We start from the raw sequence: 24,083 nt of genomic DNA, 5'->3' as shown, positions 1-24,083 counted from the left end.
CTGTGTGGTCAACCCTTTCTACTTTGCACTGAGTTTACACAGCATTAACAATACAATGTTCCTCCCCCACCCCTGCTCTGCACATACATTCCATTTTCCTATAGGGCCAACTGAAAAAATACCCAGGATTTGGAGAGAGGGCAATAAACACAGGTGGTGAGAGAAAGAAGAAAAGTGTTACCCACATATCAGTTTTTCTTTCATATCTCTTTGGAATAAAACTGTTTCATAAATCTGGCAATGGCCAGAAAGAAATGGTGCTTTCACTGAGTGCTTGGCTTTTTATATTCCTCTTTGGAAAACAGTATTCTTATCCTGTAAGATGGGCTTTGGGAGGTAGAGGGTGCAGAGGAATTGCTCAGGAAAGGATTTGCAGAGCACAGATCTGTTTGGCAAAGAAGTTGCTGAAAACTGTGGAGTAGATGCTGCAGAGAGTACCTTTATGATTGATTTCCATTCAAGTCAGACTGACTGCAGTGTGGTCATTTTTCTAACCCATAACTGCACACACTGCAGCAGCCTGCTATCTGCAGGGTGTCTGAATTATAGCAGTCCATGTCCCTGTTACCTTTTACACAAATTACTTACACCGGTTTCTTTTTCCATGCAAATTCATCAGTTTTACAGTCTCTTGTAGATGCTGTCAGGAAACTGTTGCAGAAAGCACAAATTGATAAAACAAGTTAATTTTACTGTGCTTAATTTTTCTTTCTCTGTGTTAACACACCCTCTCATATACCCAGTGTGGAGGAAGCGTATGATAGTTAAGAGAAGATAACAAAGGATTTGAGTGTTGTCGTTATAAATTACCTCCCAACTTAATTCCTTTTGATGATCATTCCAGATTTTCTCAAATTTTAATGGTGATGTGTATTTTCCGTCCCTTTGCTTTTAAAAGTCCGTGGCTATCCAGGCTGTTCCCTTTCTGTCTCAATGACGTTCTTAAAAGATCCTTGCCAAACAACAACTAATTGTCTTGTGGGGATGATGAGGCAGCTGCAAAGCTACATTATTCCTCTGTCAAATTTGACATTGTGAGCTCCTTAAGACTTGGGGTGAAAAACTGGCCCTGCTACAGTCAATGGCAGCACTCCCAGCCCAGACATGTTAGCTGGGTGATAGGAGCTATCCTGTCTTCATTTCCTCACTCCTGCCCCATCGGACTGAAAGATTTTTTCATGTTTGAAAATGGGCCAGATTCTCAGACCAAAGATACTTGGCTCAGCATCCTTGTGTGGCACTGAGACTGCTTTGCCTTTGTGGCTGTGAATCAGGGCTCCCAGGCAATACAGCCCAGGCCAAGCTTGTGCATTTTATTGTGCAGGACATCCTTTTTCAGATGGCTCTGAAATGTGAGAGAAAATCATGATCTGTAATTGTCAGCTCCCAAAGATGTATTGTCCTGTAAACCGCACTGGAACGGCGACAGTGGACATAGTACCATTTGCTGTATAGTGGCATTTCTGCATGAAATCCATTCTCTGTTCACTTTAGCATTAAGCTGCTCTGTTCCTTGTCTGTTCCCAGAAGAATACAGCACATGGCTTGTGCCTGAAAACTTTAGGCTGTGTAGGAATTCATTGTTTTTAGTGTAAAGCCAAAGCTCTAGGACAGAGAAATTGCAGGTATTCATATCCCTTACAATAAAACTTCAGGGAAGGTGATGAGAGGTGAACACTGGAAGCTCACTGCTGGATAAAACTTTCTGGGAGTCATATGTCTCTAGTTCTGATTTAGCTGGAGAAGAGACCAGAGGAAAAATCAGATGCTCTCAGGCACAAAAGAACTCAGATTTCTAATCTGATTTTGAAACTTCTGTGCTTGTGGATGTACATCACGTATACCCCGAAGGTCCTGAGGTGTGTATATCCCTGCCTATGCAGCTTACAAATCCTGCCAAGCATACGACAGGGATGATGCAGCCTATCTGTAACCGTGCCAACAGATTCAATGTTGTCCTAAAAGCAACAAGTTTCATTAAATGTTAGATTGATATTAATAGAAAAGCAGTGCTTAAAGAAAGTAGTGCCAAAATTGTTTAATTTTTTTATTTAAAAAAAAGTAGCTTTGGAGGTATGCAAAGAAGAGTGTATGTCATTGAACATTGTATTCTTGATAAAATTTCCATCTTCTCGATCGCAACGGCAGTTACCATTAGCATTTCATAATTTCCATGTCCCACCTGTTCTCATTGTGAAACTAAACACTCTCACGAGGAAGAAGAAAGTGATTTTCAAGAGCAATTCATACCATATTCACATGACTTACTGACTGTAATCTCTTTTGTTTCCCCAGCACCGATAGCTGCAGGAACAGGCCCTAATTTCTCCCTCTCAGATTTGGAAAGTTCTTCATACTACAGCATGAGCCCAGGAGCAATGAGGAGGTCTTTACCTAGCACATCCTCTACCAGGTAATTTAATCTCTGCTACTACCAGGTTCCTTGGAAACCCAGGGCAGCATCATTACTCATCTGGGAAAGTAACCATTAAATTCTTTGACAAGCTGTTTGGGTGCCTCACGATGTGGAGCTGTTTCAGATTCACAGAGTTGAATGTTCAGCTGCATTGCTGTTAAAGTTCTTTTTACATGTAGAAACCTCAAAGAAAAACTGCTGCATTGGCTTGTGTAACTTCTGGCTTGTATCTGTGTGTGTCAGGAGAAGTTCCCCTGAAATTGTTAAGTTTCAGCTGTGGCAGAAGAGAATTTGGAGAATATTGAGATGTGAGCAAAGTCTTAAGATAGACTTATGTGTATTCTTTATTGCAAAAAGTGTTACCTGTGAGATTAACATTGTTTTAGGACCTTGGCCTATAAAGCATTCTAGTTTTCATAAAGCATTTAGAAATTTGTGACTCAGCCTTTGGAAAACTGAATTGTTAATGCAGATGACTACCCAGGCTGATTTTGATTTTGGGTTAGATGCCAACTATCAAACAAGGATGTTTTTTATTTTTTACCTTTCCCTTTAATCATCCATGAGATTAGATTTATAAACAAACCCAGTCACTTGAGTAGTCTTGAACACTATTAAGGAACCAGATTGATTTTTTTTTTCCCCACAGCCAAAATAGATCACTTATTTCAAAGACATGACAAGAAAGTCTAAACTCCAGCCCAATGTTCTTTTACAATTTTATCTCAGCCTGCAGTGCAACCAGCTTTGCAGTAAGCACGTACACATGTAAAAAATCTCAATAGCTTGAATATAGTTGTTGTTTTTATTTAAAAAATAATAATCTTTAATGAGAGGCTTTTAGCAATAACTTCTTACAGTTTGCAGTGATTGGAAGAACATTCTACTTCTTGCACTTAGTGTACATGTTATGAAGCTTGGTGACTACAATTCCCATTGCACATCAATTAAAAACTTGGTGCTGTTTCTTTTTTGCCTGTAAACTGTGTAGCCTACAGCGCTCATCATTAGCACCATTCTCAGGTAGAATTTACTGGTGATTCCAGAAGCAAAAGTGAGGTTATTAATGTTACTTAAGAGCTCAGTTGTTGCTCCTCTATTCTTCTGCAAATAGCTACCACTGATAAGGAGCTAATTATAAACAGCATGGGTAGTTAATAACTTGGTAATATGTTTGTTTTCCTCTCATTAGGCTGTTCCCAGTCAGAAAAAAAAAAAAAATTCTTTAAATACACAGACTCAGCAGAATTATCAGGCAGTAATTATATTGTATGCACACAATTTCCCCTATTGACACATAACAATTCTCTAAATTAAGGAATGGCCAAACCTGCATTCCACACATACCGTAAGACTTATTCTTCCTGTTTCTCACCAACTGATTTTGCAAACCCGCCAACTCCTACCTGTGCATAGCTTCGGGTGGGGAGGCTGCAAGTTCTAAACCAATAGGAATTGCAGTGGAAGATTTTATGTCTGTTAAATATGTTCCCCCTACACAGAGGAGCCTGTTCTTGAATGCCTTAAATCTTAATAGAATACAGATTGGGGGGAAAAAAAGTGAACTGATCCAGGCTTGGAAAAGTACTTAGAAAACTAATTCTCAGTAACATCCCCACGCAGTCTGTACAACTCATTATGGAAAACAGAGCCAAGCTGAGTGTCTTTGGCTCTGGGACCCTCTCCCTGCAGAACTGCTGGAGCCAGTGGCCACCAGAGACCACTGAAAGGGCTCTTCTGTGTCCTGAGCTTTTGGCAAGGGAGGTGTGACATAGCACAGGGGATCCTTTAATGCTGACACTGGCCAGAGATACCTGTTGAAGGCTTTCTGTGCTTACTGGCACTCAGCTCCAGAGTCAAATGCTTATTCTTGTAGGATAACATGAACATTTGAACCAAATATGGATTCTTCCATTATTCAGTTGTCTGCATTTCTTCTTATGTGTAATGTGGATTAATTTAAAAGGTTGAAAATAGAAGTTTGAACTGATAAACAATTTGCTTTCAGAGTAAGCTGTGAAAAAATCTGGGGACCAAAATAAGTCTTGTGTATCAGCACTGTATTCATTCCAGTTAAAAAAATCACACAATGCAAATTAAATTATTGCCTTTTCATTGACCTTTGTTACTTTAAAAATGTCCTACTTCTGGAGCTGTAAAAATTTAAATGTCAAACTATCTTCTAGTTAAACTAGCACATGTTTAGGGGTTCAGTCTGGACACTGTGAAAGGTGGTTTTGTATCTCACTGGAGCTTAGTCATTGGATAGGAAGCAAATTGGAAAAAAAAAAGTGGATGCTGAGAGGTTGGGTGGGCAGGATGTCTCTGCAGGATTCCCACTTTCCCCTTCCCAGGGCCTTAAATCTGTTATAGCTTCCATAACCAAGTTAGTCTGAAGCAGGGCTAGCAAGATATGTTCCAACAGAAATGCCACGGCTCCTTTTCCATACAGATTTGGCCTTTATTCTGTGGTTTTGCTTTCTCAGCTCTACAAAACGTCTCAAGTCTGTGGAGGATGAGATGGACAGTCCTGGTGAGGAGCCGTTCTATACAAGCCAAGGGCGCTCTCCAGGCAGTGGCAGCCAGTCAAGCGGATGGCATGAAGTGGAGCCAGGTAAGCCACGGCTCTCCAGAGCCCGAGATCTTCATCTTCACTTGCTCTGTTTTGTTATCAGAATGCTGTGTAGAGAGATGATCAGTTCTAGACATCTTGTAACTTCTGGGAAACAGTCAGTCTAATGAAAATATGGTAGTGGTTTTATTACTCCTGCAGCTGTGAATGTTTCTGTAGTGTGTCACTTCTGTGTTTTGGCCAAATATCTGAAGTATTTAAATAATGCAGCAAAAGATAGGCGGTCTTTTTTCTGTCAAAATGTCCAGATTGAACTGTGGGATAGCTTTTTCTAGCAAAAAGCAGTACCTGTCTGGGCTGTGGCCCATCAGTTATGCTGCTTAAATAAATATCCCTAAACTTATATAAGGTAGAAGGACTTTTCAAGCATTTTACAACACTTGAGCTCACTTAGTAATGACTTTTAAGAGACTTACAGAAGGAGTTGTTTTATTAATCTGTAATGCTGTGAAGTGTGATTGGAGGCTTCATATCAAAATAGGTATGACTGGGTGCTACACTTCAGAAGGTTGAGGAAGCAGCTCTTCGGTCTCTCTTCTCAGTTAATTTTTGTGTGTGATCTTTCTTGTTGATCATTTTTTTGAGGTTATGTTACATACTTAACTGTTCATTGATCACTTATCCTGAGATCATCTGGGTGCTTAATACTATTGGAAATGTTTTTTCTGGGTCAGTGCTACATGCATAGGTGAAGTTAATACCACAGTGTTGCTTACAGATTAATAATCAAACATTTGTTGCCAATAAAAATATCAGAAGTCTTATTTGTTAGAGGAAGGCAAGCAGTACCTTCATCTCCAGCCTCCCAGGGTTTGAGAAGGTCCTCTCTAAGTGCAAAAGATCTTTCGCAATTGGTATTTTTTGTCTTTCGTGTTTGTTTGGATTTAAAATAGTTTGGGTTTGGTTTGTTTGGAAACAACACATGCTTGTCCAGGGCACTGTGTATAATGAACTGTACAGCACAGAAAAGTAAATTCGACCTGAACAGCATTAAAATCAGTTCTGTGGGCACTTGGCCAGCCACCTATATCCTTCATCATGTAGGAAACATACCCACAGCTTTCTCTGGAGACCCTGTCAAACAGCTGTCCTTTACAGCATGCCCAGAAAGTCACCAAATTTGGGCTATTCCAGACTGGGAGGGGACTTATTCCTGTGCCTGGGAGCCCTTGGAGGATCCCCTGCCAGCTGCCCTCTCTGCTCTAATGAGGAGGAGCCAGCTTGTGGGCCCTTATTGACTGCAGATGTGGCACTTTGGCAGGAGGAGAGGGTGGACCTGCAGGCAGACAAGTGCCAGGCTCCCCGTGACTGCCTTGCCACTGCCGTCCCCAGGGCCCTGGTGTTTGCAGTGAGGTGTCCTGCTCTGTAGGCACCAGGGGCTGTTTCCTCCATCAGCTCCAGGTTCCAGATGATGTAAGGCAGAGCTTCACCTGGTACTAAACCAGTCTGCTCATGGAGCGGCAAAAACACGCTCAGAAGCTCAGTGCCCAGTGAAAGGGAGAGATCACAACCTCCTGTGCGGAGACAGATGGCTAAAAGCTGACTGGGTCACTGCTTCTACATCATTGTCAGATGAGGGGACAGCTCCCCCCAAAGTTTGGGGTACTCTTTGTTAATGACAAATGTTCTCCATTTGTGCAACAGCCAGAGGTTGGCTATTAATTTTGCTGTCACCTCTGGTGGTTTTCCCCACGTGTGGTCATTACCTCTGGTTCATTCAGGTCCTAGCTAGATGGTGACACTGAACTGCTGAGCTGAGCAAGAGAAGTGCCTAAAGCCTTACACCTCTGAAGCACCTGCACCACCCTGGCTCCATTGGGTGCCCATTGTGAAGAAGCACAGCTACCCATGTCAAACTTCCTGAGGTGCTCAGAAAGGCAAGGACAAGTCAGGGGACAGAAGGTTCTTCCTTCCTGATGACCTTCCTCACTCATTATAGAAAAATCCCAGATTCTGCTTAGTCTTGCCTGTAAAATGGTAGACAATCACCTTGCAGCATCAGGGACTCTAGCCAGGTACCAACTCGATATAGCTCAGATTCACCAAGCCATCTATCACTGTCACAGCTATGAAGAAAAAGAGCTTTATCCTGCCCATGTGGGATGCACTTTCAAGCCACCCTTGTGCTATATCCACATAGCCCCACCCCAGTGCTTCTGCCATGGCTTTCCAGCAGCCTGTCCTCTGAATTCATTGCCTCAGCTTCTCTGTAAAACCGGGTTGCTGCAAGAGCATGGCTGACAGAGAGATTACCTGAAGAGCCACAGATCATTGGTGGTGAAGGACAAAACAGTACTGAAGTGTCCTTCCATGCTAGCGCAGCAGTGGTGTGTCACTGGCACGAGGTGCTCCTCCAAGGGACACATCCTGCTGTGGTCTGTGCACAGACATCTCACCTGGGTCTGATACTAACGTGTGGCCCTTTGTGTTCCACATGGGTATTTCATCTCCAGAAGTGTTTTGTGAGTCTTCACTGGGGCATCTGCCTAGCAAATAAATTGGTCCCCTAAAAGCTGTACAAGTGATGTTAACATTTCCCATTGCCCAGTGGCTTGCCACGGCATTCGTCTCTGAGAGGGAGCTTTGGAGTCTGGACCTGTTTCAGATCCATCCTTTCTGATGTCTTTATTTACAGAAAAAGGCCTTGCCATTTATTTAATCTACAATCAAAATGGTGGCATAGTTCTAACATGGAATAATCTCTGAGCTTCAGCGTTTGGGATTTTTTTCTCAGTGAAATTTGAAGTAGAAGTTTGAAGACTAAACCCATCTTTTTGTTTGACTTGGCATTTCTTCCATGCAATTCATTTTATGCTGCATGGGATAACACAGGTATCAGCAGTGCAGAATGATGCGGGTTCAGAAGACAGGCTGAAGTTTTATCCTGTGCTGGCAGAGTAGTGTAAGCCAGGTTTCCAAACTCCATAATTAAACCCTGTCCTTTGGGTTACTGGCCAAAGAACAGGAGGAGGAAATCATACCAAGAAAAGGAAGCTTAGACTTGTCTGTGGGATGGCTGCTCTGGCTGGGAAGGAAAGTTCAGAGAGGAGCCAGCAGCCAACCTCCCAACCCAGTAGGATCCACACCAAAGATAATAATATATCCTTTGGCTTTATTGCCTCTGAGTAGATTGCTTCCTCACAGGAGATTTAGATTTATGCAGAGATAGCTTCTTGGCCTATATGCCTTGACAGGTTTATGGGAGCGAGAGGATGAATATTCTGTCTCTGTGTGTTGCATTTGCTTAATTTTGAGGTGTGCACATGAGAAAGAGGGAAGACTCAGGCACGGGAGCAGGTGTGAAGCATCCGTGTGCTCATGGCACAAAGACTGTGAGAGGGTGGTAGTAAAGGATGTTGCCTGGGACAGTGCAGGAAAATTAGGGAGAAATGGGAGAAATGCACTTGAAAGACAGCAAAACATAGAAGAGAAAGGAAAAATGAGAAGACAGTTATAGACCATACGGAAGGGAAAAAGAACAAATGCCAGGAAAACAAAGATTTGACTTCCTAGAAAGGAAATATGAAATGGAATACGTGAACTCCTCTTAGAGAAAGAGCACTCCAGGCAGAGGGTTATTTACCGCCAGCCGAGACTAGTCGCTCTACATCTGTCTCCATTTTTTTCTCTTGAACAAATTCCCTTTTTGGATACTTTCTCCCTGCTTTGCTTCCCTGTGATTGCCCCTGTAAGTGGTCTTTGGAGGGCAGGCTGTATACTCAGAACATATGTGCAAACTGGCAGGAGAACAGAAGAGGACAAAACCACTCTGTGTGCTATTTAGATTAGGCAGTGGATGCTTCCCCCGTGCCTACTCTGGGGTCCCTGCTGTGTGCAGGATACAGGCTGCACCTATTGTCCATCGACAGCCCTTCCTCTGAGCTTTCACGTGCTCTGTTTGGAGCACCCTGACGTCTGTCTCATGTGGAAACTTTGCTGTGTGTAGATACCAAATGCCTCACCCACCTGGTTGTAGATCCTACATGCTTCACCCATCAGCAACACGACCTTTCCATTCCGTGGCATTTCAGTCTTATAGTAATGAGCAAAGACTCAGCCTTGTGTTTTTACATCGAGATACTTCTTGCAACCAAGGATGCAGCACTCTCCTTATATGTCAGATGTGACAGCTAAAGCAAAACCCAACATTAATCCCATGTTCCTTGTACTGTACTCCTTGAGTCTCACATTCATTTACCTGCACTTGAAAGCTCCTGGGGAGCTCTCCGGCCTAAAAAGGCTGGAGTCTGCCAGAAAAGATGAATTTCCTTTCACAACAGGAAGGCTTAGGAAGTAAAACAAAGCAGACGTGTAGTAAATTACTTCTGCTTTTCAAATACCTTTTGTGGTATCCTCCTTACCATTACTTTATCTCAGCACTTTCAGTACATAACTCTTATTAACTGAGAAGAAGGGCAAGAGAGGATAAAGATGATGTTAGTAAGAAAATAAGGCAGCATCATACTGGCTTTGAACTCTTGCACAAAGCTGGCCCGTATTCAGTTCTGTGGCAGCTCTGCTTGTAATGGAGGTAAGCCATAATTACAGGTGTACATTTTTTAATTCCATAATAAGAGAAGATTGAGTTAATGTATATCTGTATTCCACTTATGCGTTTTTTAATGCATTCCCTTGATCCAGTCCAGAAGTAATGTTCACATTGTGCTCTGTCAGTCATTTTGTGAAGCATATGGATGGTATTTGCCAATTCTACTCCCATTGTGTTTCTACAGTGTGGCATGGAAAAAATGTTTAAGATGCAAATTTAGAGTATCCCATTGGTTTCTTTACTTAGATCTTCTACTTGCATTCTTAAATCTTCTACTTGTATTTCCATGAGGTAGTTTACTCCCTAGAGGACAGTAATCCCAGGAAAGGTACAAGTTTGTACTCCTTGACATCTTGAGATATCTGAAGGGACAATTAGCTCTGCTTTGATTGTGGTCTTAACCAGCTTGACTTGCAAAATGGCTGAAGCTCTGTAGTCCTTCTTCCACTGAAAGACTGATGGGGCTGTTCATGTCCTGGTCATCCACGTCCCCTTGCCTCAACTCCACCCTGGCTGTTTTCCTCTCATCATGCTCTGCTGGGCTTTTGTGCGTCTTCACCTTGAAAACCCCAGGAACCAAATGAGACTTTCAGTGCAGAAACATTAAGGAATCAGTAATACTACTTGCAGTGCATGTCTGAAAGAGACTTATGACACTGATAATTTTATATGAACCTGCAGTAAGCTCGAGAGCTTCCCGTTAGACTACTGGACACGTCTTTGGTAGTAACGATGCTATTAAAGTCAGCATCATGATTGCTCATTAAACCACTGGGGCTACTGCTGCTTGTTCTCATGCCACCATCTATGGGTCTGTCCGAAAACAGGTTCTGAGGAATTTCTATGCAACCAAGGAGCTGAGATCTTATTTTGGAGTATTTCCCTTGCAGTGGCAGTGACCCCTAACTTAATGGTGCCGTGCCTCTCCCCACTGTTGGTTGTGGAACAACCGCATGCAGGCAACCAGTCCAAACTCTTGTTTCAATAATGCTTTTCTTAAATCTGGCAGGGGCTTTCTTCTCAGCACGCAAGAAAACTTCTCCATAATTACTAAGTAACTTTTTATTTATGCCGTATGCATTAGAAAGACTCATTCAGGCATAGCTCAGATGACCACAAGAGTTTGTTTTTGAAGTCTGTTTGGAATTATATCTTGGAAATTCGAGAGAAAGTGCTATAAGGGAGATCCTAGATTGTGTTCTTTATGCATTCTTTATGCCCTAAACACAGTTGTTGCCTGGCATTGCCTAGAAGATAAAATATGTGTAGTGTGTCCCAGCATCAGTGATGCAGAGTGTGTCTTATCTGTCCTCAGGCAAAAGGTCTATGGGCTCATCAAAGGACTTGACGCCATGCACTAACTCAGAGCCCAGAGAAGTTTCCAATGATTGCACTATGTTACTGCCAATGATTCAAGGGACTGACTGCAGAAAATATGATGAAAAACATGAGAACCATGTATTATACAAAATAAGGAATAGAAAAATAATCCCTTTTTACTGGGAAAACATTCAGCTTCAGACCTGTAGTATTCAATATCAAATAATTCTCTGGCACTACTTTGCAGTGACTTGCTGTAGTGGGCAGTTTTCACTGGATTGTAACTAGACACAGGAATTTCATGATCTCTATTAATTTCCTTGAGCTAAACTATTTGGATACTCATAGACCACTGAAGAAAGACAAAACCTAGGAAACATCACTTTTCCTTATATCCAAGGAGGTCTACATTCAGGATACCTGCCAATGATACTCACTCAGTATTTCCCACATGTGACATTGTCTTGCCCTCCAATTCTCAGTGTGTAAAGTCAGGCAGCACACTTCCAGAGCCATTCCAATCGTACCTGCCTTGTGCAGCAGCTTCATTACACACCTCAGCACATCTACCAGCAGGCACCAGGGCCATTTTTTTCCTTCATTGAACTTAATATCTTAAGACAGTGAGAACATTTCACACAGAATGGGTCAGGTTGAAATGGACCACAGTGGGGTCATATGGTCCAACCTCCCTGCTCAAGCAGGGTCATCCCAGAGCACATGGCAAAGTATTGTGTCCAATCTTCAACATCTCCAGGGAGGGAGATTCTTCAACCTCTCTAGGCAATCTATTCCAGTGCTTAGTCACTGCACAATAAAGAAGTTCTTCCTCATGTTCAGGAGGAACTTTATGCTTCCATTACAGGTAATTGGAGTTAAGCATGGCCTCATGTCATGCAGCTGCCTAAAAATCTGGCTTCAAGTGAACAGGTAGATGCTTGAAGTGTAACGCGTGATGGGAACATACTTCAAGGAACTCCAGCAGCTGTAGAATACAGAGCTTTTCTGAAATGTCTTTTTTTCATAGAGTCCATGTGTTCCCGTATCCCTGCTCTCTGCATTACAGTATCCCATCAAAACACAAGCTGCCCAGTGGTTTTCAAGAACATAAGATTTTTCTTTTCTTCTAAGAGCAATAACACTTATCAACTTTTACTGAAATACCATATCAGCTCCTTGTCACTGGCAGTCTACAGTTCCTGCCGCTAAAAGTTTAATGCATTTACAGGAGCACTTAGACATCAAGACTTTGATATCACAATCTGTTAGTCACAGGTGCTACATGATAGGTTTGTGTTAGCACATTATAGATCTTTTATCAGATACTGCACAAAATGTGTGTGTTTCTCTGCCAGGCAATCAGAATCAGGCTGCTGCATAGCTGATGAGTTACTCACCAATATAAGTTGTTGTTTATTTTAAACAGAACTTTTCCAGAACTACACCTTAATGCATAACTTAAACTCTAATTGGTCAAGGCCAGCAAAGACCAAGAGCTTAATGGAGACAGGAAAAATGCAACAGGTCCACAGTGGTGCTTTGAGCATTGTCAGTCTTTTGCCATGGCATTTGTCAAGTCAAATGATTAACATTGCTCATTTGCCATAACAGACAGAATCATTTTGACAGCAAATTACCACTGGATCAATAGCTCAGCTTTTCTTTGGCAATTCATGTAGTAGCATGAGACCTGTGACAACATGCCATGCTGCTGGCATTGCTGCTTCAAAGTCATGGAAGGAAGTTAGAGATGGGGGAAGAACTACTGATTGAAAAAGTTCAGATTGAAAAGTTCTAGATGTTTTCACATCCCTCCAAGGCTCCTTTTATTTTTTTTTCCAGACACTGGACAACACAACAAGCTTGGCCCTGAGATTCAGTCTAAACCGTACTTTCCATTTTTAATAAAATTAGTAATCCCATGCAAGTGTTAGAGCACATGCCTCAGCTTTGCTGTAATCCCCTGAGGAAAACATCCCTTCAGTATTGTCCCGGAGAAGTCGGTCGGTCAGTCAGTGTTGTGGCTTTGCTTCTCACATCCAGTTCCAGATGTCAGGAAATGCATCACTTAAAAATGAGCATGGAGCTGTAGGAGTTCTGAGTTAAAAATGCAGAAAGAATTTCACTTTAGTTATCAAATTAAAGTTGTTTTTGACTGACCTGGTCCTAGCATCATCCGTACATAGTTTTCACTGACTGAGTTAGAAGCAGATCTTCTGTGTGCTGTCACATCATAAGATCACCTGAGCTATTAATGTCTTCACACACAATTCGCATCACCTGCATCAATTTTCAGACTGATAGAAAACATTTAATGCATGTAAAACTATTTTCTGACAAAGGCTGGAACAATGCTTCCTGATGACAATCGGATTCCTGGGATGAGAGTGCTGTATTGCTCATCCATGGACCTAAAGTTCTTCAAGTGGTTTTGCTGGCAGAGCTGTGTTCTGCTACCCATTCTGCTGGACACAGAATCATAGAATCCCAGAGTGGTTTGGATTCTAAGGGATCTTAAACATTCAGTTCCAACCCCCCGCCACAGGCAGTGATACATTCCACTAGACCAGGTTGCTCCCAGTCTTGTCTAACCTGGCCCTGAACACTTCCAGGGAGGAGGGAGTCCTCAACTCTGTCCACTAGAGTCTAAAACATGTACACACAAACCAAAGACAGTGTTGTGGTTTGGGCTTCACTTTTGACACCAAGTGAAAACTGTAGCCTTCCTTAGTACTGGGACAAAACCAGACACTTTCTGCATCTTTCCAAAGTGAGCTCCAAAGGACAGAAGCTCCTCTGGTTGACTATGGCTCTGCATTTCTTGCTGATTTAGTGTTTGTCAAACATGAATCTTTGTGAGCTCCAGACAGGTCTCCTCTGACCCAGATATCCTTGAAGATCATCTGATAGTGCAGCTTGGGGCTGCTTAGTTGCAAAATGGCATTAAACACACTGAAAGTATTGTACCTGTCTTCCAAAAGTTGAACTGGTTTTCTTGTTTGCTTCTGGGACCAATTCAGGATGTTGACTTGGATCTATAAACTCTTCTATAGATTATATCTTGGTTAGGAAATGGACTACATTCCTTTCGTGTGCTGCCTTAGCAGTTGAGATCAGCAGACTTGCGTTTTCTAATGTGTTTGGGAAGCAGAAGCAATATTTTATCTCCTGTGGTATGCTGCTGGTATAGAAATGTTCAGGCTTATTAATTCTTCAGGACACAGGAAAGTCTTCATCACCTGTGTAGGCAGTCATGGGAAAGGACCCACTGCAAAGACTCCATTGAACTCTTTTTTTTTTGAGGCAGCTGGAAAATATTACTAATCTTCAGAGCCAATATAGAGTACATATTGAGAGCCAGTAAATGATGCATATTATTGCAAATTCCTGTGCACTTCTGCATTTTATAAAACAGATAACTAAAATACTCACCTAGCCAGATCAGTTCCCCAAAGGATGCACATTTCCAAGCAGAGGACAAACCAAAAACACAGAGCAGAACACAAATTAACCAAATAGAATAGCTAAGTGGTTGAAACAAATGGTTTTAAGATCATTGAGTAAGGACCATGACCTCCTTTTGCATCAAGTCAATACAACTGTGAAACTTTGTGAAAGAAGCTCACCACAAAACAGATGCTGGGCTATCTTAGGTAAATAAATTACCAAAAAATAATAATAACCCCCCCTACACTTTTTACAAAGCACAGCTGTGTAAATATTGCATGAGACAGGGGAGAGGGGGAGAGATGTAACATACACCCTTTTTTTATGCAGAAGTTCTGCTCTGGGCACTGTTTATTAACATTCCCAGTACAACCATCACTCCACTGCGTAGCAGACAGTGCAGCTACTGTATTCCCTGCACATGTTTGATCTTGGCTTTAGAGGAGAAAACAGGCTTTATTTTAAAGGAAACACTTTCACCCAAAGTTAAAATGTGCAATGAAAGGTGTTAGGGGACAGGGAGAATCATAGAGCAGTTAGAAGAGACCTTTAAGCTCATGTCATTCCAACCCTCTGCCATGGGCAGGGACACCTTGCACTAGACCGGGTTACTCAGAGCCCCAATCAGCCTGGCTTGAACACTTCCAGAACATGGTACAGGACCAGGTACAGGAAGAAGACCCTGTTACATCTCTTGTTGCCATTCCCTTTCCCACACTGTCAGCCACACTGACTTTAGATGTGCCCCTGGTTCTGCACAAGGTGAGGAGCAATCCTCCTTAATGTATTAATTTCACTGTGCTGGATAGCTACTGTAATTTTCCTGCTTCTCAACTGCCAGGTACAGCACATTCCAGCCTACAACAACTGTGGGTCTGCCCACAGAGAGGAACAAATGGCTCTTCCCATGCTACACTGAAGGCTCACCTATTCCAGTTCACTGTCTGTGAGTTGTGGACACTTCAGGGGAGAATACAACAGCAGGACAGGCATGCAGCGATGCTTTTCAGAGTACAGCCTCATAGATTTTGCCAGCAAACAGCTTAGTTTCATGAGCCAGAGGCTCTGTTCATATCTTTGTGTTTGACAGCCATCAGTGAACTTTTATTTCAGATATGTGCTTTTAACCCATCCTTTATTTTGGCCTCTGCAACATCCCATGGCAGGGAGTTCCATTTTACATGGTGCTGAGTAAGGAAGAACCACTTCTTTTGTCTGTTGCCTGATCATTTTACTTGGTTTGGGTTTTTTGTTGTTTTTTTTCACTGCCAGCAGTAGTGAATAAATTATTCCCCAATTACTTTCTTTACTTCATTTCAAGGTAAGTGCTGCCCCAACACTTTGACCATAGCAGTCACTGAGCACAGGGAAGCACAAAATCCATCTAGCAGCCTATTAGCTCAGGTAACAACTTGGCTGAGTGGCTGCAGAGCCATTTTACACCTCCAGGAATGTCTGTGTGCTGTGACAGCCGCTGTGTTGTGCACCCAGAGTGAGTAGTCTGTGACTTTGACCCATAACCCCTGAGCTCAGGGTGTGAAAGCAGTGATCCCCCATAGAGCCGAAAGAAGGGATGATATTTTAATTCTTTCATTTTCCAGCTCCAAAGAAATTTAAGCCTCAGCAGTGTCTTCATCTAGCATGTATACTGTACAGTTCTATTCTGATTCCACTGGTATCTTGCACAGGGAAGAGCAGGTGATCCTTAACATACTCCACCTCTGCTTGCTCCCACCACTCTGGCACAGCCCTACTGAGGTCATCCTTTCTGGTCTTCTCTTACATCAATGCTCACTGTTATTTTCAGTGTGATATACACCAAAAAGCATAACATAAGAGATCCTGTTGCTAAAATTAGCTGGAAAATTATAGGCTGTTTTACTGTTTTGTGCATAGTCTTCTTTTGTCTCAGTGGGATTTGTGTGCAGGTCTTTGAACCCCCAAAAGCCAGCCAAGTGAAGTGGTACCTGCAGTCTTCAGCTCTGGAAAAGAATATGACTATTTTATATTGGCAAGGGCTGGAGAAAATGTCTTAGGTTCCACCTATAGGAGGGGAAATACTTCTATTAAAAAAAAATTAAGAATTGGCAATCAATGAGATTGGAAAAATATAAATGCATGGATTATCTTTCTTTGTATTTAGTATTTTATTACAGCAACCCACGTTTGTCTCCAGGAGTATTATCCTTGAAGCAGCAGGATAATGCACTACCTTGCTCTGAACAGGAGAAAGCACTTTGGATGTAGTCCAGGTTTAACCCTGTCTTAGAGCTTGCCTTTACTCTTAACTGAAATAACAGCAAACAGAATTAAAGCATCATCCTGATTCTTCCTCAGAACGTGGTCAACCCTAGGTGTGAGGTGCAGCTTTGAATCAAAGGGTGATGGTCATTCCCACTTGGTTCATGACTCCTCTGCCTCACTCTGCCTTTTCAGTCCTTACAACCCACCCTTCTTTTCCATTCCTTGAGTGAAAACTGCTCAGCCACATGTAACTTAAATGCGCTCTGCAAGGAGCTGCTTCTGGCTGTCAAAGGGAAGGTTCGACATCTGACATCAAATTGATTTCTGAAAAGACTCCTGTCATCCAGGCAGAATTGCAAACTCTGGCCATTTAGAGACTTTAAAAATTAAAAGATCCCCTAAGCAGCTGCATTTCTTATGCAAATTCCCAGCCAAATGGGACCTTGTAAGTATTAAAGAAATTGTTTCTCCTCTCTTAAAAAAAAAAAAAATATCATCTAAAAACCCCAATAATTTTTGGGGGAGACACATTTTAAGAGGACAAAACAGTCTTACAAACAGCATTTCTCCCATGTCCTGTGAACTGCTGTACTATTGTGGTTTTATAGTGCTATTTCTCTACTTTTGCTTGATTTTTCTCTTTAATATTATGTGGAAAACCCTGAACAACCCTGGCACTTAATTCCAGGTAAACAGTGGCAGTGACTGAATAGAAACCTGATATCAGATACACAACCACCCTGGGAAAGTCAAAATCCGCTGCTTTCTCATCTCTTCCAGTTGTTGCCTTCTTAAGTGTATTATTCAAAAATTAGCAATTCAAAATTGCATCGCAACATTATTTTTTATATTCATAGCGTCACTTTGGAAAAAAATGGTTAAAAATCGATTTGCTGGCCTCTTGGGGAAATGCTGTAATGTTTTTGGCTGTCTCCTACTTTCTGCTGCCAGCTAAAAGTACCATCTGGCTTGTTTGGGGCCCTTTTCCATATCAGGTGCTTCCAAAATTCTCCCCAACCAGAGGATTGTTTCGTTGGGTTGCTTTGCCTGCTGAGGCATGTGTCCTGGGCTGGGAATCCTACTGCTTCTGTTCCCTGCCATCTTGCTGACGGTGGTGTGTGTATGTTTGGGCACGGATCTTGCTGCCTCTCTCCCGAGGACATTTGCATCATTGTCAGCTGCACATATTAAATTGATATGCAGGGCTCAGAAACACGTATCCCATCTTTTGTCCCTTTGTTTGTGCAATTGTTGTGGTTTTAATTCTTCTTTGACACCTGGAATATCACAAAGCTGCTGATAATCTGTTGGCTACTAAGGGAAATGACATTGATAGAAGGATAATGTGTGTCAGAGTTATATCTCGATAATTGCAGACACACCCCAAACCCTCACAGCTCAGGGAATGAATATCCTAAATCCATTATTAATTTGGAGACTCACATGTGGCAGTTGGCTGCGGTGTCATCCTCTTGCTGCAAGAGTCACTTGCAAGGGATTTTAAGGCAGTTTTGGTTAATTCTGCGTTGCTATGTCGAGTTCTGCCTAATACGAGTCAATTTTGGTACGTTCTTGCTGCCATTTCGTGGCAGCATGAGGAGCTGTAACAAAATGGGGTTGATGTCCTTACTCCTCATGGAAGGAAGGCAGCTGCCCATGTGCCTTCTCCTGAACAGGAATATGATCCCAAGGAGCTGAGAACTGATGCTCTCTGCATGGTACCAGTTGACAGTGACAACTCCTCCTCAGGATTCTTTGCTTTTCAAATTTACTGATTTACTTAGAAATAGAAAGCCACTCCTCAAAGGGTTTATGAGTAGATTTGAAGCATTGTAGTTGCTGAGCACAGACATGATGTGATGGTATGGAAAGAGGGAGCATGTTTTGGAATAGCTACTGCCATAAGCTGTCTTGTCCTATTTCAAAAATGATCTGTGCCATACACTGCTGACTTTTCCTGTCCATCCATTAAAAAGTGAATTATGAAGAGTGCTGACACAAACAGATAGGAGTTTAACCTTGTTAGTAAATATCAGGTAGCTGATATATACTGCTTGAATGTTACATCACAGCCTTGCTCTTCAATATAAGTTTATGAAATTATCTTGTTACTATATAAACTGCCTTGGCTGGGTACACTCTTCCAGAGAGTTATTGTTTGCTGGATGTTGGCACAGTAGCGCGAATCTGAAGAGTCAGTTCACGATGTGGTGAATTTTAAAGACTTGGGAGATAGCCATATCTATTTTTCAGCAAAGGAATGAAAGCTTTTTTTTCTTCTTCTTTCCCCCCCCCCCCCCAAGGTATTAAAAGTTTCAAAAGATGTGCTGAAATGAAAAGGAAATAATAACTAAAGTCTGGATGGGAAGTAGTGCTTCAGAGTACTGACTTTGTTTGCTTGTTTCCCCCCCAAATCTTAATATTTTAAGTACAAGTTAATATTTTAAATCAAATAAACCTGTTCTGTGAACTAGTAAGATACTTGAACTGTATCACACATTATTCATTTATTTTTGTGTGAGTGCAATAAAAATTTTACAAGCTGTAATCTTGTTCTTTTAATAGAGAGAAAACTATGCAGAATATGTTGCTTAGAGTATTAGATAAGCTGCAGTATGTTAATCAAATATTTTCATGATATGAGGGCAGTTGAGAAAACAGTACAGTTTTTGCTAATGGCACTGGTAAGTAAACGGATCTATCATTACATTGTCATGAAAAGTGACATTGAGCAGAAACACCCTGCCAATCCCTAGAAGATAAGTATTTAATGTAATTAGACAGACACTGTCTCCTTTGTTGAACGTAGCATTAATCACCCAGAGAAGTCCAACTTTATATGAAATAGCTTTTTCTGATATGTCTTTGTATTAGAAAGCTTCTTACATGGTTTTGCCATGATGATATATTTGAAGAAATGACTGCTGGAGCTATACGGGTTTCCTCATGATTTATCTTGCTGTTCTGTGTTTCATAATATTTAATTTTTTTATTTAGCATTGTTGCATTATATAGCTGTGACTTGTTCCTAAGTCTAGAAACCTATATGCAATTGGAGCTGAACCTGTTTGAAGCAGTTTAATGTATTCAACTTATGAAATATAAAAGCAGCACAAACATCTTCCATTATGTTCTTCGGTCCTTCCTATGTGGTGTTAGCACAGGTTCATTGTTATGGCATAAGCAAAATGTTTCTCGCCTCAAATGCTAGTCCATAATATCATACACAAAAAAAATAAAAAACCTTCTTTTTATGAAAATCTCATTGTTAAATGGATGAAAAATGTTGCCCCCTTCCAGAATTCATTGGCACTACATTTTTTTTTTTTTTTTCTCTCTTCTGTTGCTTGTAATTTGTACTGTGAAACGCTGTCTGGTTATGAACTGGTATCAATTTGAGTCAGTGCACAGCTGTGTCTTCCCACCTTCTCAGTGGTGCCGAGGGCTTTGAAGGGAAAGAATAGGGTTTAGTCAGAGATGACAGCGGACTTCACCGGGTAACAGGTGGAGGTCAAGTCGGTTTATTTGTTGGGCTGAACAGAGTGCAGAGATGAAAAATCTTTGCCATAATAAGGTTTAGGAAGAAAATGCTGACTAGTCTAAGCTTTGATTCCAGCTGACAGATCCTTTTCTAGTGTTCATTACTTGATTTCACAGTCCAGGCAATTTTAAGAGGCTTAAAATTATGTTTCTGCTCTCCTCTATAAAACTTTTTGATCACTTTCTAATTTTTTTACTTTAAGTAAAGTTATAGGGACTCCCTGATATATCACTCCTGCCTGTAGACTCTTACAAAGTCAATAAGCCATAAAAAATGTAAGGATAAGCTTTTTTTTTTTTAGATCCCTACTTTTACTGATTCTTTTAATAAATGGAGTAAAAAATTCACCTGTAGACACCAATTTGATTAGAAATTTAAAACTTTCTAAAAACTCCTCTGAAAAGTGGATGTTAAAACAAGCAGGATGCTTGAGAAGCCAGTGTTCCTGTCTGGGAATATGGGATTTTTGTGTTGCTGGTGGCAGCATTAATGAAGCCGCGCCAGCCCAGTGTGCTGAGTTTCAATCCCCGAGTGCCGGTGAGCCGTGCTCTGTCCTGAAAGGGAGTCACAGCAAGACCCCAGAGAATCAGAGCAGAACGTCCTGACATTGTGTGGCAGTGCTGGGACTGGGATGACCTGTCGGCATCGTTGCATGTCACTGCAGCATCACAAAGGGATTTCAGAGGGCTGAGCTGCAAGGGTGAGGGTCTCCTAGTTTAGTCTCCTGCCCTTCCCTGTGCCAGCTGCTGGGAGGGTAACAAAGGCATTTCTCCTTTCCCACCCTTTTTTTTCCACCACCACCTGCTTCCTACCTGCTGGAGTGGGCAGAATAGGATTATCTTTAGCCATTTGCTAAAATCTTCCCCCTCAGGCTTTCTATTACTTCTGCATTCATTCTTTGCAGGAAGAGGAAACTCACTGGTCAAACCCTTGGACACCAGAATAGTTGCATGCAGTTTCCCAGGGAGCCAGATAGCTCTAAAGCTTCCCAGTGAGTGACAGTTTCTCTCTTCTATTCTTCTGAAACATGTGTTTTACACATATACTGAAAAATGTTAATATCAATTTACAGCCAGATTCTTGCATTTTTTTTATAAAAAAAAATATCAAATCTCCCAAAGTACTTACACTTAGAGCACCTCAGCACACATGTCACTTTTTTACGCAGGAAAAAGTGTTGGATGCTCTTATACACATAACATCATTGGGCTGGAAAGCTGTTAGCTCATTCCGAGTTAGTGGCAAGAACGCTGGACTTGCCAGCACCAAACTGTGAAACCTTTTCTGTGTGACTGGTAGAAATCTGATGGGGGTAGAAATCCAAAAATGGGGAGGAGGGGGGAATGTAAATCTGTGCATTTGGATTCGAGCAGCTTCAATACCGTGATATCAGCTTTGTCCTAGAAGTCCTTGAATCACAAATCATTGGGAGAGTGTTTTGGAGAATTATCACTGTATGCTTTCCCTGGTCTTTTACTCTTTTCTAGGCATCCATTAGTTCCCACTGTCAGGGAGAGGATTCTGGACTAGGTGGATCCCTGTAATCTGATTTGGCATGGCTATTTTTCTGTGTTCCTAAGCTCATGAGACCAAGTTATGTAGGATTATTTCATAATGCCAGAGCAGCAGTTTCTGAGGTTCGACAAAGCTATGTAGCAAAGTGTCTGATAAAGAAAAGTCCTGTCCCATACTGTAGCTTTCTTGGTCCAGTGAAGCAGCATACAAATCCTGTAAAGTTGCTTCTGATAGCTCCCTCTGTCCCTTCATTTTTGCAAGCTAAAGTGCCATTTTCCTTTTTACAGCCTAATTGAACCTAAATGCACCCATTTTCTGCAATGTGGTATTTTGGTAATTTTACTATTTGCTTGTAAGTTTTCCCTTAAGCAAACTGAAATCTTCCCCTTTATCACTTCACTGGGCCAAGATTTCACACAGTATCCTGCTTGCTACAAAATATGATAGTGTTCTCTCTCACCTTGTTTCTTTTTTCTTCTTTTACTTTCTTTTATAAAATCAGGATATCTAAGAAACCCCGAACACCGTGGAGCACTACATGGTGGGTGTGCTTATTCAAACAATGCCAATGCTCTTGTTCTCGGTGCACAGACATTTTGTGTTGGTTGGGAGGGATGTACCAGGTATCCCTCTCGTGTGGATTCTCCAGTGTCTAGTAAGGACAGAGTTCTTGCTGAGCACTTTGCCAGAGTGACAGCGCTGGAGGGAGCACGTACATGTCACCTCTGCCCTTCCTGTGCCTGTTTTCATGGAATTTGCAGGGAGATTTTCCCTGGGAACCCTCTGCCTCTTTGTCAGGTGTGTTTTCACTTTTTCCATGGGTGAGAGAGGTGTTGGGCAGCTCACATGAGCGGCATGGCCATCCACGGCTCCTCTGGAAATGATGCCAAAGCCAAACTGCTGTGCTGTCTTCCGTCCCAGAATCCTAAAACCACTGGGAATGCAGAAAAGTGAGCCTGATTTCTTCACCTGTCTGAGAACTCACCTGCTGGAAAGCAGTTTAAGTCTCTGCTGCCTGGGAACTGCTGGTGGCAGGTCCGCAGTGCCATTCCAGTGGGCACTCACCAGTGTGCAAGTGGAAACAGGCACATCCCAGTAAAGAGCACAGGAGTCGAGTGTCACCTACAAATTACTTTTGGTGTTATGGAGAAATTATATGACTTTTCAGTCCCGTGACTGTCAAACTCAGATGGTAAAAACACCGAGAACCACTGGATAGCAAAACATAACAGTTCCATGAGTACACCCCTGACCTATCAAATTAAATATTTGTTGGTACAATGCACATGAATTTAGTTTGCAAAATTTTCTTTCTTTGGAATAACCTATAAACTCTTCACCTCAAATTGTGCAGAAATCAGGTGACTTTACAGTCCGTGGTAAATTATCTGAGCTACTTTTAATCCCGACCACAGCTCTTTTACTAATTAAAGCACATGTTCAATGGCAGTGTACACCGATTAAATCTTCAAAACCAATATTAGCACCAAACTTAGTCTTGTCATCATAAAAGTCATTTGAAAACATTACCATGCAGTAACTGAGGTCACAAGTCAAAAAAATCTGCATATTTACCCATCTCCATCTCATGCCTGGGGCGTTTCGCAGCCATCATTATTATATATAGCCTGAGTAGCCAATGATCGTTTGATGACATGCAAATAATGAGCAAACGATTTTTGAGGAAATTAAATAAATAAATAAACCCCCAAAATTCTACTCCATCCTCTTCAGTTACTAAAATTCCCTTTAGTATCACTTGCAATTTAGCATCCATATGCATCCCAGGAAGATATAGTTGAAACATAAATCTATTCTGGGTCCTTTACTTGCAAAAATATCATACCTCAGCTATAATCATATGCAAAGACTTTTTAGAGGGCTTTGTAAATGCCATCCAAATTTATGATGGCATTTTTTGCCTTGCAGCTATAGATGTTCCATCCCCAAAGCACCCACATAAAGGTATATTCTCCTATGGATGGCTGCAGTTTGTCCCTGCTGCTATATCTAATCTGCCAAGTATGCTGAAAAACTCTCAAGTAGCATTTGAAATGAAACAAATGTAGTCATGAATTTTAGACGAGATGTCTAAAGACGTCATTAGACACTTTTTTTAATTCTTCTTGCAATATATATTTATACAATGCAAAATGATGCTGAAGTTAACATTAAATCGAAGGGAAAATTGAACTCTTATCCTGCTGCTTATTACACTTCTCATTAAAGTTTTTAAATATAAAACTCATTAAATTATATTTTTAAGAAATTGGTAGGATGTTGAGTACTAGTTTATTAGTTACTGAAAGAACTGCTTGGGTGACAGAGCAGGAATGAAACCTGACTTAAGTCATCTAAAACATATCCAGATGATGCTGTAAACACAGATACAAACAGATAAGGTAATACACTCTATGGG

General features: G+C 41.5%; 1 protein-coding gene across 17 annotated transcripts in view; it reads left to right on the top strand.

Moving 5' to 3' along the window:
* NFIA (nuclear factor I A) overlaps positions 1-24,083 on the top strand; it is a 412,008-nt gene that overhangs the window by 329,275 nt on the left and 58,650 nt on the right. For 8 of the 17 annotated variants that reach the window (XM_027883107.1, XM_027883111.1, XM_027883115.1 and 5 more), the window contains 4 exons: positions 2,296-2,413; positions 4,903-5,030; positions 21,054-21,140; positions 22,167-22,205. In XM_027883107.1, the coding sequence (XP_027738908.1) occupies positions 2,296-2,413; positions 4,903-5,030; positions 21,054-21,140; positions 22,167-22,205 (372 nt within the window). The remainder of the gene's footprint in view (positions 1-2,295; positions 2,414-4,902; positions 5,031-21,053; positions 21,141-22,166; positions 22,206-24,083) is intronic. The other 9 variants (XM_027883120.1, XM_027883114.1, XM_027883122.1 and 6 more) reach the window with 2 other exon arrangements.

The sequence above is a fragment of the Empidonax traillii genome, unplaced genomic scaffold (assembly GCF_003031625.1).
Source record: "Empidonax traillii isolate 1590-97213 ecotype Southwest subspecies unplaced genomic scaffold, ASM303162v1 scaffold118:size1038473, whole genome shotgun sequence".
NCBI lineage: Eukaryota > Metazoa > Chordata > Aves > Passeriformes > Tyrannidae > Empidonax > Empidonax traillii.
Note: the sequence above shows the minus strand (reverse complement) of the source record. Positions and strands in the feature narration are given on the sequence as shown.